This window comes from Pygoscelis adeliae, unplaced genomic scaffold, assembly GCF_000699105.1.
Source record: "Pygoscelis adeliae isolate BGI_AS28 unplaced genomic scaffold, ASM69910v1 Scaffold30, whole genome shotgun sequence".
Taxonomy (NCBI): Eukaryota; Metazoa; Chordata; class Aves; order Sphenisciformes; family Spheniscidae; genus Pygoscelis; species Pygoscelis adeliae.
This window is the reverse complement of record NW_008823915.1, coordinates 1,275,165-1,294,658: the sequence shown is the minus strand read 5'-3', so window position 1 is coordinate 1,294,658 and position 19,494 is coordinate 1,275,165. Positions and strand designations below refer to the sequence as shown.

General features: G+C 42.2%; 1 protein-coding gene across 1 annotated transcript in view; it reads right to left on the bottom strand.

Moving 5' to 3' along the window:
• Positions 1-19,494, bottom strand: part of HS6ST1 (heparan sulfate 6-O-sulfotransferase 1) — a 139,647-nt gene that overhangs the window by 69,104 nt on the left and 51,049 nt on the right. Inside the window, exon 2 of the mRNA XM_009318901.1 lies at positions 11,917-11,996. Within this exon, the coding sequence (XP_009317176.1) occupies positions 11,917-11,996 (80 nt within the window). The remainder of the gene's footprint in view (positions 1-11,916; positions 11,997-19,494) is intronic.

The window sequence follows — 19,494 nt, the reverse complement described above, 5'->3', positions numbered from 1 at the left end:
AACTCTTAAGAAACCAGGGTTTATCAGTTCTGCTGCTCACAAAGTGACTTCTGTGCAAAAGCACATAGTCTGGGACAAGACTTTTTACTCACATAACATCCTCTAATGCTACCACTGTCAGCTTCTGCTGAAAATGGTGGTGTTTCACTGCATCTTCTTCACCATACAGGAAAAAATATTACTTTCCACTGAAGTCACTGTTCCTGGAATCTGAATTTCCTTTGCCTAGCACGCACAGTAGATTAAGCAGAGCGACAGTACGGTGTGTCAAACTAAACTAAACTAACACAGCTCAATTCTTTTTGGATCTTTTACTATAGCTGCAACTAAAAATAAATGTCAGCCAGTGAATGTCAGCCGGTGACATACTAAGCACTAATCAGAGCCTTCCCTTTTTTATTTTAGGAAATCTTACAGTATTTTGTTTGGTTTTTTTGCCAGGAAATTTCCAATCTTAAATCTTACATCTGCTAAGGTTAATAAATCTCCCCGTGTCATCCTGTTATGCTCCTTATTTCTCCTTTTCTCTCTGTGCTCACACATGTTCGGAGAGCAGTGCTGTTATTATTTATGACGCTACCAACCCTCTTGCCTGTTCAGACATTTTTATGACTTGTGGCCACATTCCAAAGCACAATGTTAAGGGGCTTAATGGCTGTGGCAGAAAACTTTTCAGATACCACATATGTGTCAGCCTAATATTTTAATCATTCTCTGCTTCAGGTACAACGCCTTGCCCTCCGGGGTTTGCCAGGTTACAGCATACTGATATATGTTTCAACAACACTTTGCCTCAGGAAGGCTTCATCAAAATTTATAGCAGGGCACTGCATTCTGTACAGGGCATGAGCAGGCATGAAACTTGCACCTTGATCTGCACCATCTTCCCTGGCTTGTAGTCGGCTTTTTTTGCATGGAAACAGTTAATACACCTGACCGCACAGTTGTTTGTGAACTTGCTCCCATTCCCAGCACTCCCTATTAAAGTGAATTTACTAATCCGCTTGCAGCCACTGTGACACAGATGCGTCAGTCCTCAAGCAGTATGTGAATTCTCATGGGTCTCCTTCTGCTGGGAACGTGCAGTGGGGGAAGAGGTAGCAGAGGGGTGACTGGAAAGAAGAGACATTGAACGCCGGAGCTCCTGGTATGTCAAAGGAATGGGTTTCTAGGACTTCTTGTTTAGGTGATTCTGCACATGTCTCCATTACTTAATAAGACATCAAAATAGAAGTAGACTAGGATTAAAAACCTGCCAGTTCAAATAGAAATACAAAACCCAGCCTGAGTGGGATGTCTTGGAGCTGCAGGCAAGGCCCGGACTTGACCCTTTCAGTGCCATCTGGCCATTTCTAAGCACTGGCGCCAGAGAGTTTTCAAAAAGCGCCTTTTACAAGGCAACTGAAACTGTGGAAAGCCTTGAGGCACAGATACATACCCCAGCTACTGCCCCTTCAAAGAACTGAAGGCGCAGCTCAAATTATACCAACTATCTTTTAGATGATGGGGGTTGTTCCCCAGAAGAAACCAAAATATCTCACACGCATTTTTACCCTGCCATCTGCCCAGCCTGCCACACTAAATAATTATGCTCTCCCCTCAAAGGTTGGCCTCGATTGTGCAGAGGTGAAGCATGAAAAGGAGGATTAAGTCTCCTGCCTTGAAAGCTTTGTAGGAAGAACTGATCCAAGGTCAGGCATGCACATCTCTCTCCTACAATGCCCAATGGAAAAAACTGAAACGCAGATGAAGAGAAATGGCCAAGAGAACTGTTTTTATCTTTTTTTCAATCTTTAAAAAAAAAAACCCTGCACCAAAATTAAAATAAAATATGCAAGCAGGATAAAAATGTTTCTGGAGCATAGAGAATCATTTGAACACGTGCTTCAGTGTCTAAACTCAGACTAGCCTGAAGGAGAAGCCTGAGTACAAAACACACTCCTAAGAGAGAAGACAAGCATGCTAAGACAGGTCGCATTTGGAGAAGACCTTTCCAGAAACTAGTTCCTGGGGCTGCATTTACACCAAATACAATGACAAAAACTTGCACTCACAAAGATATTTTCTGCCTCAGGGTGCAAACACACCTGTCTACAACCTCCCGTAACTATCAAAGCCCAAACCTGCCGCTCTTTCTACTGTAAAGTCCAGTGCAAATTCACATTTCTTATGAGAATTTAAGATACAAGCTCCTAAGTGAGAACCTAACATACCACTTTCTTCAAAACTAAAGTAATATACCTTCAGTACAAAATAAACAAAATCAAAAGGGCACTGTTTAAATATTACAGAATAAAGAGGTCCCAGTTTTACCTGTCTTCCATTTTTAACATCCCTCAAATTAAAAAATTACTACAAGAATATCATAATGACCACTATTGGCTCCTTATGTCCTTGCATGCCAGCCTCCATCTGCAACTGCAGATCTCACGCTTAGAAACCCTGCAGGACCAAAAATACTGGATGTCTTTCTGCTATGTTTGTCCAGCACCCAGCACAGTAAGAGTCTTGTTCTGCTACCTGGACTGCTGCGCAGTGCTGCAATGTGAATGTGAAGCAGGACTAAAGCCAACATCAATGCAGTGCAGCCCATATAAGCATGCATCTCAGTGTCTTCCTGACACAGAACCTCTCACAGTGCAAAATGACTATAGCAAAAATAAATATAACGTACATGTGTTCTCTGCATTCGTGACATTAGGAACCTACAATGAATGCTCCAGACTGAATGATTATTTCTCAAGGGGAAGGAGAAATTGGAGGCAAGGACCAGCAAAGTCTGAGAAAGAAGGAAGCGTCAAAAGCAGCACTCCTTGCTGGGTAACTGCTTGGCACCGAGGCAGCATTTAGCATAGCTTTAGTGCAACCACCACTCCAACTCTGAATATGACAGCAAAAGACCTTCTGGTCTTTGAGGAGAAAATAAAGAAGCACCTCCAGCCTTGAAGGGACAGAGAAAGGACTGTTCCAGCCCTCAAAAGACCATCAGAAACAGGCCATTGATCAGTGCTGCTCTCTGCAATGCTTGTAGTCCTTACAAAAAACTCTGCAGGAAAAAAGAAAGTAATTCTTACAGCAGGAAGACTTAAAGAAATGCGGTGTTGCAAAACCAGCCTCCCTCCCCTCCAGAAAGAAGCCTGCCATTCTTAGTCTCATCTCAGATATGCCCTGCTCCCTGTGCTGCCTCTGAGATGAGATGCTTCTGCCACCATCGTCCTGATGCAGAGAAACTATCTCTGCCAACAAATTGACAGAGAATTTCAGTCTTAATAATCATCCTGCCCTGCACTTCAGCCTGATCCACATCCCAGAAGGAAGATTAATCCGCTAAGCCTCTCAGCTCCTAGAAACGATACTTACAGGCAAACAACTATCCCCACTCATTCTCTTCCTCAGATGATAATCAGAAAAATGTCTGTATTTGGCTCACTATGACAAGCTGATTTTAAACCTCCTAAGAAGCACAAGCTTGTTGGCTCTAGGGATAACCCTGCTCACCCCTCTGCTTTAGCCTAGCAGCCTGGGAAAGAACAAGGCAGGCCACTACGGAAGGGTTAACGCAAGCTGGTTACATAGGCAAATCCTGAGCTCAGTGCACATCCGCAGCATGTCAGGTCTCCACAGGCACTGTACAGTTAGTGTAGAGATGGAAGGCCCTAGTAATCCTTGAGCTCTTTTCTTCTCCCAGACAGTACAATCACAGGTGCTGTTCAACTTGACTTCAGTGTATTCATCACTATTAATGCATTCTTTTGATTTGCAAAACGACAAGCAGATATGGAGACATTATGGACATCTTGGCACCTCGGTGAACCAGAATCCATTTACAATTAAGTTTGAAGCTAGGTGGCTTGTTAGGAAGCCAGCTAAAGCTTTCCCTATAAAGAAATCAACAGCTTTGAAGCTTCACCCTGCCACACCTTGGTTTAGAATAGGTATTTGTAGAGTCTTTGCAAGGATGAGAAAAAGCAGTGAATAAAGACTTGAAACATCACTATCACAGCATTTAAGAAAGAACTGGGTACAATTTTTTTTTTTTTAAGTTTTCCATTTTGAGGCAATTATCTATAAATTATGCTTTATCCTACAAACTTCACGTTTGTTTTTCTTATTTAGACTGTAAACCATTTGAATGATGAACCATAATTTTTTAATGTATTTATGATACAATCTACAAAGATATCACAGGAACTGGAGCTAGTAAATTATACATTTTTTCATATGTAGATACATGATTTCTGGTTGAAGAAAACTGCCTTTTAGTATTTTATTTTCTCCTGGAATCAAAAGGCGCTGGAGGAAGACAGGACAGGCAATAAAATATATGCAATGCAAACAGCCTGTGATAGTCTATGGCTGCTTCGCATTAAGAGGTTAATTAGAGCAGCGATATAAAGGAGGCATCAATGGAAACTAGAAGTAGCCCTGCAGGGAGAAGAAATAACTTGCCTAGCCCTGCTAAGCACTCGCCAGGCACCAAGGTAAGCAGAGAGGCTGCACAGCGTAGAACAGACGGCCGAGGAGTTATGTCCTCTTAAGTCTTAGTAAATCACTAGCTTTGGCCTCGAATGCACAGTATGACAGGTCAAAGTAAACACTGCATTTCTGGGAGGGAAGGTCAAGTTGAAATGCACAGGTAGTTCAGGTCTTCCATGGAAAGTAATTTTGGTTGCTCAGCACCACCTACATCTAACACTGTAGATTTAGAGTCCATGTGCTGTTTCATTCCAGATTCAGAATTTTCCAAATTTTTGCCCACCAGTGAAGGTCATCACTACACTGGCAGTTTTCTTCTAGGAGATTTAGCAAACGTGACACATACGTGGAACCAAAACTTTGGAGGAAGCTATGTCCTCCATTTGACATGTGTTAAGGAAGCCCCAGAAAGAAACTGTAGGCATCTCACTGCAGCAAAACGGAAGTGAAAGCAGATGTACACGGGAACAACAGGAGCAGAAGAATAATTTATTGTTAATGTTTAATTATTTGACAGCTAAGCAAGTTGGGAAAACCACACAGACATAACAGGCTTTCACCTAAATGTCTGCAAAAAGAAACACTGTTCTTTCAGCAGCTCCACATTTTGTTTTCGCTCTTTTGGCAAAGTGCTTAAAATGTTTAGGGATCATATATTGTCTGAAGGCCTCAGAGCATACAAGCCAGGCAGGTCACTCCAGAAAACTGTGAACTCACAATTTGCTCTAATTAATTCATTTCTTTGTAAATCACTCTGAGGAGCCTTGATTACTTCAACACCTTCCTAATCCTGCTCTCAGGCAGCTTTCACAAACTCACACCTACATTTTGTAGTCTTAACAATGATCCATTCTGCAGCGAGCTGGTTAGTTTCTAACACATTCTCCTACTCAAATTGGGCTCTTTTAAGGATAAGAAATCAAATCAAAGGGCTGTGCTGTAACTAATCCTTCTACCCTTCAAAAAATAAAAATCAACTCAGCAAGCTCAATAAAACTAATGGTAAAAAAACATAAGCCTGGAACAACTGAGTTAAACAGAAGATTTTATAACAAACCCTCAGCCCTCCGGTGTTGAAATTCAACTACACAGGAGGGCTCCTTTTTTCTCCTTGCTTTTCTGAAGGCTTTCTTGATAAACTTCTGTGACAGGACTAAATCTGTGTAACCAAAGTGTGCTAATTGAAATGCAACCCATCATTTCCTTCTAGGTGATTTGTTCTTAATATCTGTTCTGCATCAGGGTTTTGATACTTAGATGCACCCACTGTGCCATTGGGAGGGAGGAAAAAAACCTATTAGCTGTAGCAGAGATGATGAAAGGCAGAGAAATCAAAAGGGAAAAGAGACAGAAGGTTTCCTCTCTTTAGTCAAGGCCGTTCCATATTCCCCATGACTCTCCAAAGCTGGGCCAGCACAGACAAGTTGGCACTTGGTGCCCTGAAGGAACAGGCTGGCAGCTTGGCATGAGGCTTTGAAAGATAGCCTGGGTTTGGATCCCTTCCTTGCTCTCCAGCTGACACCTGACTTTGGACAGAGCTCAACAGGAAGCAAGGCATCTGGAAAAAAGCCTGCGATTCCTTATCTAGGGAACAATGAGAAGCTAATACAGCAGCCTAAATGAGACATGACTCAATTAATGAGAGCTGATGGGGCTAATGACTAAACAGATGGTATTCCTAAAAAAAGATGAGGGAGGGGAAATATAGCTGTGATAATCGACCTGCTGCAGCGTACATGGCAACTCTAACTCTGTCTCTTGCAGAGCATCGAAACCACTGAGAAAAAAGACTGCTGTTTGCCTCAAATGCAATACAGAGCAAATTGCAAAAGGAAGCTACCCTGCATACCTGGACTAAGGCATCACATCCCTCCTTCTGGCAGGCAGCAGATGATTTTATCTAAAAAGCCTCCTACTACAGTCACCAACAGGCTGGTAGGAATTTTGTTACAACCATGATTTCTACCTCTACATACACCCATTCTTTATTTTTGACAGACTACAGTAGGAACACTTTGCCCAAGTCTTTTAAAGACAGAAGTGCTTAGAGCTGAGACATGGCTCAAACTGAAGGAGCTTCTAATTGCAGAGTACCATACAGTGCTGTTGTCAGCATCTTTGTGCAACAGTAACTCAGGGACAGACAGACTGTCCCCTCTTGAGACACTCTCATACATTCCTGGAGCAGCCTTGTGAAGGTTTGACTGGACTTGATCCCACTTACTATTATAACTCTGTTGAGATTACAGGTCAAATGTTATGGGCCACTGGATTGTCAAGGCGAGTCAACATTAGGGTAAAGAGTGACCTCTCCTTTTTGATGATATGTCAACTACAATTATATTTGTGACATTTTACCATAGGCCTGAGAAACTGTAATGAGCACAAACCTACAAATCTGATCAAAATACAATGCTTCCAGCTCCAACTAGCAGCCTCCTTTTAAGCATTACCCATATGTTCATTCATCAGCTATTCTTCGATTAAGCTGCTGTGATCAATACATACAGTGTTGCTAAAGCTTCCTATGGATGAAATATGCCACTGTAGCATGTCTGTTCTGATAACAGGTTTTGCAACAATGGGCCCCTCCATGGTGTTTGCCAGCAGGAGGGAGGAGGGAAGGTTCATCTTGCTCAGTGATGCGTTATGACTGACAGGAGTGTCTGCTCTGGGGTGAACTTTTGATTTCCTCCCCTATATACTGAGATAGCACACAGCTGTCTTCCCCCATGACAATCAGCCTAATGTGGCAAGCATTAGAGGCACTCACATCTCTTCAGATTTTTGACATTTAGAAACAGGCTAGAGGAAAAAAAAAGAAAAACAATTAAGAAAATGACATTTTCTATTCCTGAACCTATAAAAATACTTTCCTAAAAAGGGTGGTGCCTAACGCATCCCTTTTCCTACTTACAGGCATCTCCGAATTTGACACTCTCAGGCGTCACTTTTCACACAGGTCTTGGTCCTGCCATTGGAGGGCACCTTGCTGCGACACCTGGCAACGCAGAAGAGCCTATTCATGGAATAATCACCACCACCTGTAAACCTTCCCATTACATCAGGTATTTTTTCCAGAAGAGGAAAGTCAACAACAGTTAACCATTAAGTTCTAGCCAACAAGTGCAAGATATTTCTGTCTCTGTAACAGGGGGACTAGGATGTTTGTGAGATTTGTAGTTGAGCCATATAATAACATTTTTTCAAGGAATATTTGAACAGCTGCCATCCATCCCAATTTCTAAATGCAATCATCTTGATATGCCTCATGACTAAAGACAGCCTGTGACTGGAAACTGTTTTGAACACAAATGGCCTCACCGATTGCCACTAACATACTGGCCACAGTAATGAGTACTTTTATGGTTAAAATGGGGAAGAGAGTTACTCCTCAGGTATGATTCTGGGATGACCTGCCGCGTATATGACATGCCAAGGAGACAGGGGTGAGATTCTGCCCTCAGTTCTCCTCAGCTCTGACCTCTGGGACGAGGCTAACAAGGAGCTTAGTGTGCAGATTCTGCCCATTTTTGTAATGTCTAGTGCGGACTTTCAGCCTCCTCTTTCAGCTGGAGAAAAGAAAGAAACAGCAGCACAGGTATGTCTAGTCTTGAGTTCTTTCTGACAAAATAACATTAAAATACGCTCATTAAATTCAGAAAGATTAAGGGACTGATGTAGATACAATTTAGGAAAGAACAAAAACAATAAAATAAAATTAAATTCTCTGCTTCTGTTTGATATCTGCTTTTGAATGAGTGCCCAAAGCCAACTGAGGCTGACTTGGTTGAACCTTTCTGCTGACTCTGGCAGCAAGCAGCAGGGCCTGCCCACCTCCCAGTGAAAGAACACGTCCATAGAAATTAAAAATGATTGTTTGTGGGGGGAGGAGGAGGAAAAGAAAGCTCTCACGTGATAGTCTGAAATTACAGACAATAATGCAGGATTCGTTATTGTTTCAGCCTTAGCTACACTAAACAATTAGATCAAAATGCCTTTAAAAAAAAATAGAATATTTTCTTTGTTTCTTTCTCTCTGTTCAGACTACAGGAAAAAGGTTCCTCCACCTCCACGTCCACAAAGCCCACGGTAGCATGGAGTATGCCAAGACTGGTTGAGATCAGCTTCAACAGTTCAAAGCAAGAAAGCATCCCTGTAAGGTAGCTGAACCATTCTTCTAAATTAAACTGCAGAATCCTTCTCAAATAAATAGTGCTGTTCCTTGTACTGCAACGGAAAGAACGATTTACGAATACAGAAAATCTTAGGCAAAAAGCACAGAGGGGGGATTCTTACGCAGAAGCACAAGAGTATTAAGCTGAACATACTGGCACAGCATCAACAAATCTTTCAGAGAAAGGCTGACAGTCCTGCACAATAAATCTGCTCCCTCTTCGTTACAAGCCTGTCTGCGAGAACACTCTCCCCTAAAAGCATTGCTATAGCAAAGTTCTATTTATAGCAATCCTCATGGCAATTCCTTACTTTTCCCCCTTCCTACCCCTTTTCAACAATCACAACGATTATCTCTCTTGGATGGTATTAAAACAAGGGTGAAGCTTGTGTTTCCTAATTTTAAGAAATGGTATGTATTACACAGAAGGACCAAAGAAAAGGTACTAAAATAGTGACGTTCAGGTTTTACTAATGTGAAGTCAGTTCATATGCATATGATTTTTCTTGATTTTGCCCCCCTCTCCTCTTCTGATGATATCCTTCCTGGAGCAGAACCAGCCACAAGGCTGCTTATCACACTCCAGGGAGAATACATGTGAGTACATGTCATCTTGTGTGCGTGCTTTCAAGTGAGTTTTAAGGCAGAGGTTTTTGAGGGACTCATAAGAAGTCCCTGATTGACAGCTGCAAAATCTGAGCTCCTCTGTTCATGCAGGAACAGGTACAGCAAAGACAACAGCAGCACAGTATCGTCTCCCCAACTTTACTTGAGCTGATGAAGGCCTGGCCATTTTATCCAGCTATATTAGTTAGTCCAATAAAACATACTAACTACCCCTACAATCCTTTTTTCTCTCAAATCTTTTGATCATTACGGCCATAACATTATCACTATTACGACTGATGCGGCAACATTAGAGATCGTGTCTCATCAAGGGAAGGTGGTTTGTGTTCTTTATTTGTTCACTCCTTGATCTCTGAAAGAGAGCGGCAGTTGTGAGAGTGGCAGGTGGCAAGGGAGTTGCATGCAATTCCCACATTTGTTACAAAATGGAGCACTTCTTGATCACTGTCTTTTTAATGGGCAACGAATCATCCAGGAGTGAGGCTGTACGTGTGCGGTAAGACTCTCTGGGTTTCCTCTCTTTATTCTCCTATTTTCAAAATCAAAGATTCTTCCTCGCAGTCATATTCTCCATATGTGGTTTGAATTTCTGGGCCAGGACTGCCTGCATTTGAGGACTGCAAAGAGAAAACCAGGGCTGGGACACCATTCTTGTGGTTCTGACCCTTAGGCACAGGTTATTCAATTGCTGGGAGAGAAAATAGTGGCAACAGAATACTCATTATTTTTGTCCCCAGGAATTTACACTTCCGAACAAAGATTCTGCTGACACACACAGGTTGCTAAGCTTTCAGTTCACTGGGTGCAGCTCCAGTTTTAGTACTCCAATAAAAGCATCTGTGTCTAAACATCTTCTTTCAGACATTAGCTGTTTCCCCTAACTGTTCTACCCCCGGACGAGTGCTGTCCCCCTTACCCCTGCTTCCAAGCACGTTCAGGGACCTCAAAAGCTATCACAAACAGCATCACAAGCTCAGGGCAACACAAAACCAACACGTGCAGTGTAGGAGCAAGATCCTGATTAGCCAAAGGGCAACACAAAACCCAGAAGCCCCTGTGAGAAGTGTTAGTGAGGGATTTCAAAGGTATCTGAAGCATCGATACATTGAGACAAGCCAGGGAATAGCTGCACTATCTATACATCCCTCCTGATTCAATTTTCACTATACTATTTCAATTCAATTAGGATTTTCATAATTTTCCCCATTAAATTAAAATGCAAACAATACCCTTCAAAAATATTTTAAACAAGCAACGTTTCAACTTTCTTCAAAGTCTGATACAGGCAGGTATCTGCTTTTATCTAAAAGCTACATTTCCAGTCTGATACTTTCATTAAGTAACTCGAAACCGTGAACTATTTAAGTTTCACTGTAAACAGCAGAAATTAGGCGGTGACACCTCCCTCATTGACTCTAGCTGTAGTGTCAGTTTATTCTTGGATAGGGATTACAAAGACCTAACCAGGTGAGTGTATGCGTTATTAAAAGGAAGCTGGCCAAATGCCAAGTAGAACAGGTCTCAATGTCTTTTCCCATCCATTTTTAATGTTGCTTAACCTTGGATTTGTAAATTTTACAAAAACTTTCATCGTCTTATGAGTTTTCAATTATTAAACCATAACTGAAGTCCACAGAAAAAGGCACGTGATTATTCACAATAAAACTCCAGCACCTTCTGGAGCGTGAACAATTTGCCTTGGGGAGCACTGCTGTTACTATAATGCAGATTTATTCTCCATTTAGAAATAAGAGTGAACAAATGCTAGTGCAAAATTTCTTCTTGCCATCACAGTTAACAGAAAACAAACTATCACAAAGGAATGAGATGTCTCTGGATATTGATTATGCACAAAATGACATCCATCTGAGTTTTGTTGTGGAGCTTGAATGAGAAATTATTTAACAATGCCGATGTTTTTCAGTAACCCCCTGGCAAGCACTCTGGAATTTCTTATCTTTCTTACAGTAAATGAGACTACTCAAAATTACCTGCTTGTTTTTTTACCAAATGACAGTGTTTGGTACTACTGCTTACAGATGATAGAACCTGAGAAGTAATTTCTTCCACTTTCCCAACTCTTTATGGGAAAAGTGGTCTTTTGTGCTTGTACTCAGTAAAGCACGCAGCATAGGTCCAACTGTAACTGACACATGGGCCTCCTGCTGTGAATGCCTATATTACAGATTTTCACTTACAGCTTCAAATGCTGAGTTTAACAATCACAGATTTAAAACAGGATCTCAGAAAATGAAGAAACATACCCAGTACACGACATACAGGATTAATGAACATGAAAATGCTCTTTTGCTGAATTTCTTCTGATGCTCAGCAACTGCATATTTGCAATCAGAAAGAAAGGTGCTATATATGGCGTTACTCCTTCCTTTATGTATTATATCTACATCTTCTATATACATAAGAAAGCATCATATTAATCTTCATTCTTTTATTTCAAATACTATCCCTTCCATTTAGGATCTTAATTCTCAACAGGTTTTTGTATTATTTTCAGTGAAAAAATACCCCCCAAAAGTCGCATTTCTACTGCCAGCAATCACTGTAACAAGCTCTCTAGCCAAAGCTGGGGGCATGCAAGTGTTAGGAGAGCTGCCAAACCTGGCAGCCCCAAGTACCTGTGGCAGCTTCCTGACCCCCAGCAGGTACTGCTCGTCCAGCCGCAGCTTGCTCTCTGCTCACATGAAAGGTGAAATAACTGAAATAAACAGAACTTGGTTGGGTGTGAATGAAACCTTCTGAAACATTAATGAAAAAACCAAGCGTTGTATTTCAGTCTCTACAGTGCTTCAAAGCCTGAAAAAAAAAAAAAATCAGAATCCTAGACAGTAAAACCTGCTAAGGTAATGAAGGATTAAGATCAGTAATACACAGAGGGTGCCCACAGCTACTTGGCACAGAACCCGATGTGCTGTGTTAAATGCCCCATCTCAATGGGGCAGCAGATGTGAAACCGAGCAGTGTTAACGATAAGCCCAGCTAATGTTGCCTCCCTCACAAAAAAAAAGCAGTATTTTAACATGGAAGGTTGACTTCTTGTATTTAATCTCTAACCAATTTTATTTCCTGAAGAGTTCCTTTGAGAGAGGTGGTTAATAAGGAAGGCGCTATAGAAATAAAGAATACAGTTGATTGCATATGCAAATCTGTCTGTGAATTTTCTTTGGGGAGGGGGATTTGCAGCTGAATGGGTTAATGATAAAAGCGATTGTGGGGTTTTTCCTTCTTTTTTTTCTCTCCCAAGCTCCACAGCTGAACACGATGGGGTGTGAGAGAGGGAAGGATCGTTAGAGACAGAGAGATTAAAAAGTACAAAGCCATTTTGACTGCTTGAAATATTTCTGGCAAGCCTGATAGCACTGGTGGCAGAGGAACTCAGCGTTGCCTTGAGGGAGGACTTGCCTTCAGACGTGACTCTGAGACAACCTTTTTCCTCAAAGCCTCCACTTTTCGTTATTTGGAAATCAGACAAAGAGCAAGAGATGAGCAAGCTAGTGGAGGGAGCAGAGCGGTTACTCTTCTCTCAGGCACTGGGGTGCTAATGGGAAGGATGCCTATGTTGTGAAAGGCTGGAAAGGAATAAACAAACAGAGAAATAAACAGAGAAATAAAAAGGCAGGAGCCTGAGCCCTCCAGAAGCAGAAAACCTTCCCTTCTTTTCTTTTCTGTGATATCTTTGGAAGCTGCTGCTAAGACATACTGAAAGGGGTTTTTGTCAGAAGCCCTCTCTGTAGATGTCTTCTGATCCCTCTGGAGGCATTTCAGCCCCTAATACAGCTGTCACTTTCTCCCCACTGCTCTAACAAAAAAAAAGGGGGGAAAATATAATACTAATAAATTTCTGCCTAACTGACCGAACTGCCACTGACAGCCACCCACTGGGGACTTTGGCCTGCATGGGACACCCTGCTGACTGAGAGAGAGGCCCAGGGCTTTAAACTGCTTTCACGCCACATTAACACCCTGCCTGGCAGAAACAGGATGGAAGAATCCAGGGCTGTCTGATCCCCTGAGCTACCGGGAGCTGCTGCTTTCTCCCACCCTCCGTCCCTCCTGCCTCTCTCCGTGCAAGTGGAAGGGAACAATACTTTTTCTCTTGATGCAAATGCAAGGGAGAAGGAGGCGAGGAAGCACCTTACCCTCGCCCCCTTCCCTCTCTCTCCTCCCCTTTGTGAGTTCAAGCAGATAATAGTGAAAGCCAAGGCCCATCTGTGGCTTCTGAGCAGACTTTGTCCCAGTTACTTAGGCTCATCTCTAAGCCTACTTTAGGCTCCCTGCAGTTTAATGCATCTTTAAGAATTGTCATTCCATCGCTCCCTCGCTCTGCCCCCTCCTTGCTCTCTCCCAGTTCCAGTCCCGCCTGCTCTTAGTCTCCCTCTCCCCCAATTAAAAATTCTTCACATTTGAATGAGCGTATTTTCACCACCGCTTAGCTCGGAAATGGGCCCTCCCCCCAACTCCTTCGTATCTATCCTCCTTTTTGCTCTTTTCACATGTTATTTATTTATTTAAAAGCTCTCCCTTGCATTTCATACCGAGCCATCAGTGTCGTGCTGCCTTGGGACAGCCTCTCGCTGCTTACTAAACCACCATGTTAAAATTTTCAATGCTTTTGATCATCTCCAAAATTCAATTCTTCTGCCTTTATTCCCTCGCTTCATGCTGTACAGAAGGGTGAGGATCAGGTAAGAAAGATTAAAAAGCACATTTTCTTGAGAATTATTCACTTATTTTACTTCCCCCCCCCAGTGCTAGTTGGAGAACATTGAAGGCCTGATAATTTTTAAAAGCACTGCACACATGGAATTACTGAGAGCTGCTCTTTGTGCTCAGCACTTCTGAAAGGCAGATACAAGTTCAGCATGAAAAAACCCCCTGAATTACCTATATATACACCTATTAATATTTATTTGTAGTAGGACAGCACCAAGACAGACACAAACCCTGCCACAAACAGGATATGTAATACCTATCCCACTGGTCTCTGATGGGGGCAGAGACAAAGCTTTCTCCACGGCTGAGACCAGGTTTTTCCTTTGTTCTGCCCTTCTCTGTAGCAGGGGGCATAGTTCCCTTTTTCAGTGACCTAGAGTTTTACTGGACAAACCTCTGCTTGTTCAAGGACCTAAACCACTGGTGATGCCCACAGTTTTGAGTTTTGTTCCTCAGGGAACCAGAAAGCGTTTGGCAACCCTAGATATGTGTACATCTGAAGCAGGTGTTTTACAGACTCTTCTCTACTAAATATTTATTGTATGACTGCCTGCACCTACAGCTGAAGAGATAATTTTCAGTCTTAGGTTCCTAAACAGATAAAGCAGGAAGAGGATGGGAAGGAAAACAGCAACTTAAGGATGTAAAGTGACTTGCTGAAAGACATGGCAGATCAGGGGTAGGGCAGGGAATGGAAGTCCCAGTCCTGTTTTTGAAGATTTCCCCTCCAATCAAGATCATTCCAGTTTCAATGGTGGGAGGCTGGGAGGGCTTGAGCACAAAGACATTTCCTTCAAGGGCAAAAGCTCCACTATATGCGAAAAAGCCTTATTTCTTGAAGCATTAGAAATCTGTGAAGGAAAAGGCCTTTCTCTGAGGCATGAAAGTCCTTTGAGTTGTTACACAGATGGCAGATCCACTTAATTCTGAAAGCTGGAGAGCCAACTTCAGCCATCATCTGACTACCACCTCTGATCCTTCCTCCCTCACAGAGTCAGACCTCTGATTTCATGCTCTGGTAAGTGACAGTGGCTTTGAGCTGAATCCGGCATGGAATTAAAAACAGTAGTAGCTTTTCTAACTAAACATCGCAGGGTCCATTCCAAAGTTGGGGAGCACAGTGGAGCAGAAACGGTGCCTAAAACCCAACCTTAGGATTTACTTTAACAAGTCACTCCAAGTAGGAGAAGAAACGGAGCCATTCATCTCCCACCCTCCTGCTGCCCTACCACCTGCCTGACACTGAGACAAAGCACCAGCAACTCTGTCAAGTCCTAGGTAAAACCCAGGTTGGATTTCTCTACTTCCTCAGCACTACAGTTTGGACAAACTTGCCATGACACTGGCAAGACACGACATTTGCAGAAACACCAGCACAGCATATTTCTCTACACAAACGAAAAATGTAATACTCAGATCAGAGAGAACGACTCTGTATTGGCATAGAATAGTACAGCTTTCTCCAGATGGACTGACAATGCTGTTCGACGCACAGAAGAAATCTTGCTGGAAATGCACTGGATTTGCTCATAGACCTGATGCTTAAGTCTCAAGACCTCTTTGTATTCAGGACAGATATGAGCAAAAGGATATTCTTCTGAAAATAAAGCCATTTATAAGACCTCTTGCACAGAGAACAAGACTGACAAAAAGTGGAAAGATCCATAACTGCTGTGGAAGAATTGGGAAAATTTATTTTTTGAGGTGGAAGAGGGAACCTGTGTGATAGCCTGTACGCTCACTATCAGAACATGAAATTAACAGTGATCTGTTTTCTGTCCCCCATTTCTGGGCTGATTGAAAAGCAAGTAACTACCAATAACAAATTACAAGCAGTGTTATGGCTGCCTCAAACACACATGAAATCAGGATGCTGTTTGTAATTCACACATATGTTGTATTGCATGTATCATATGACATATACTTACGCTACAAGAGGGGAAGCCATCTGAAGCTGCAGTTTCTAAAATGAGGCAGCATGACAGATTCTCTGAACAGAGTTTAGGGGTTCAAATGCTCCATACAAATGTTTTCCCTGATGAGCCCAGTCATAAAGCACCAAATCCTCATTGTGGTGTAAATGAGCTTGTTTCACTGAAATTTATGGCGTGATGTTGATTCATATCAGCGATGATTTGGCTCACTCTGTCTGCAAACAATGTAATAAGGATTACCTACCCATACAAGTGATCAGCCAATACAAATACAAGACTGTAGACCTTGAATGAGGCTAAGAGCTACACATAGTAAGACTCTCAAGAGCCTAAGTCACTAAGTTCACTCAGACACTTGTAAAAATTTCATCTACTGAGCTATATACTCTTGCATTGTCCCTAACAACATGTACTGCAGAGTGAAGCAGGTGGGAAGTGTATTAAGAGGCAGGGTTTAATAGGTTTAGCAAGGATTAATAGACAGACTGACATTGAGAGGCTGGGGTTCATGAACAGCACTGTGCCACACTACACTCAACATCACAAGGACTTTCACAAAACTGGATGAATAAACAAGCTCAGCTAAAATAAGGCCATGTATATACCATAGGCTTCTGCTGGCACAGCCCTCTGTGAAGGGTGCGAAGAGGTGGGTCTTTGCAGGACAGTGCTGTGCCAGCAGAAGCCCCTCTGTGTAGACATGTTTATACCGGCAGCACATGCTTTTGGTTGCAAAGCTTATTTCATGTGTGTGCACTCCAGGGAGAAGTGTTACAAAAACAGTACAAAGAACAGCTTTGCCAGTACAGCTGATTCCATACCAAGAGCACTTTGTCAGTATGGTGTTTTTTTCCCTGAAAAAGCACTTCTAGTGTAGCTTTCTTAGCAATTCTTAGGTTAACCTTAGTATTGACTCCAGCTTTCACCCAGGACTCAGAACTTGAATTTGGAAAGTTAGAAAAAGCTCCTTTAAAATAAACCACCTCAACCAATTTTGCCTTCAGGTAGAGCTCTTTGACGTGTTACATTGCTGGCTGATCTTCAGCAGCTGTGTGATGTAATTAGTTCTCAATGTTCAGACACACATAGTGACAAAGTAGAAACATAAAACCATGAGTATCTGTATCATGGAAGTATCAGAGGCAAATAAATGAGGCACAGGATTTAGTTATGGCAAAGGATGCTGTCAAGACATCAAGCCTACTCTCCAGATGAGAATGTCTGGGCAAGCACTGAATCAGACGGCTGTGCTGCCTTGTCCAATGCCAATTATAATCACACTTTCAGTTCCCCACCCTGGAAGCAAGCACTTTTGGGGGGGTTTAGGCCAGAGAATGGATTAAAGTTGACACTGAAATGTAATATTTTGCTGTCTAAACCCCCAATTTCCTCATAAATAAAATTACAGGAACTCTAAATAATGTATTTCAGATGCTAACCCTTTGAAATGGGAGGCACTCTTCAGTCCAGCCTCATGATGGAGAAAGAAGGAACAACTTCTAAAGAGAGGCTCTCTGTGGACTACTCTAAACACTGTCCCATTCTCATCACCTCTCCCGGATTGAGGAGAAAAATGCAACTGACCATCAATTAGGAAGAGTTCCCACTGAACATGCAGAAACTAAAATTCATTGTTAGCTCATTAAATGTGCTAACATTTGTAAAGGTTCAAATGGGCTTTTCAGGCTTCAGCCCAGCAAGAGAGCTATTCCTGTTGCTTGTTAGATAATTGTCAATTAATAAGTTTAAATGCTTTGTGGCAGTCTAAATGAGGAAGTAACAGCTTCTTCACAATCCAATAAGATCAGGTGAAATTAAGATAAATCGAAATGTTTTACACAGTATCCCAAATAAATGACATTTGGGAAAGCACGTGTATTAAAAATGCATGATCTCAAGAGCCTTTGCATGGACCCACTTTGTGGCTATAACCACCAAGAAAAAGAGTCTTACAAGATGGCATGCAACATTTCAAAGTGGCAATGCATCAAGCAAGACTTCATAAACCTCTGGTAGCTCCTTAATCTCGTAACAGACTGTTTTAAGGACTTAGAGTTATAGCCAAATAATTTACAATCCAGACCACATGCACGTTTCCCTATATTTTTCTCCTCATTTTCACAAAATGTTAGTAACAAGAGGCATTTGTTCAGAACTAGACAGCACAGGTCTGAAAAGACCATACTGTATCTGCCACACATCACTGTTCTTTCATTCAGTGATCACTTCCCCTACCTGCATTCACCTAAGGATCCAATGCCAGGGCAGGAGTAGGATGCACAGAACAGGGGAAAGCAGACTATAGTGTTTATTTAGAAATAAGCATCTTTGTAACAAGAAGAAAGGCAAATATTTTGCCTGGGGTCCTGGCAGAATACACATAACTTCCCTAAGTACATCAAAGACTCCAACTTCTACAGGAGAAAGGTGCTGTAGTTTAAGTGTGCAAAATTACGATCCGTTCCGCCATGCTGCTTACCCTGACTGACAGCTGTCTGAAGGATGCTGGAAGAGGGTGAAGGGGAGGCTGACTCATTGCCTCCCCCTCCCTAACAGAGATCCCTACCATGCGAAGAGGGATGTATTCTGTACATCCCAGACACTCTTCATGGTGAATTTCCTACCTAACAATCAAAAAGGAAAGGACTAAACAATGGGTGAAGCATAGTAAAAGAGGGAGAGATGGGGTAGAAGAGGAAGGAGGGGGAACGTCCTTGGACTTGCACTACTTAAAAAAGTTAGCTCTGTTAGATTTTTAACCATTCTGAGGCAGTTTCAAAGAGCAACATATTTGGGGATATAGAAAAGCAAAAGGGCAGCTGCAGCACTCTGTGATAACTTAAAAAACTCATACAAGAAACAGGTTAGATGGTTTAGCTAGTAAAGAAACAAGAAACTTCTGGGAAAAACTAGACTAGTTCCTGTCCCTGGATCAGATCTTATCTAAAGGTGAACGGAGGTCTCAAACCAGGCTGCAAGGTTACCAGAAATTCAGTAGTTTCCCTCATATATGGTATTCCCGGTGCTCCAGCAGCATATTCTGTATTTCACACCACTTGTAATTTGGAGAGAAAATGTAGTGTAAAGAGAAAAGCTGTCTCCGAAACCAGCTGTAAAAGTGTCACTGGCCAAAGAGAACTAGAGACTATGCTGAACTTCTGCCTAAGCAGATGTGGATAAAAATTCAGCAATCCTGTCCTAAACATTTTTAACTGTTAGAGAGAAGACCAAAGGACACGTCTGCCTCCACCATTTCATGTAGTCAAGTTTCAAGACCACCAGCTAGTGTTCCTGTTTGGAACAGCCACAAGATGCCACATCAGCAGCATCATGGAGAGACAGGTTGGCAGAGAGGACAGGCACCGTTCCAAACTCTCAAACAGTTTTTCCTGGTATCATCACCCCAGGCAGATGCCTCTACATAACACAAACAGGTCTGTGGTTGCCAGTTTTCAAATACTACTGTCCTCCAGGACCCAGGCATGTCTGTCACCTTAAGCAAATAATTGTATGTTCCAGCAGTCTCCTCTGCTTCGAATGCTGTAAGAA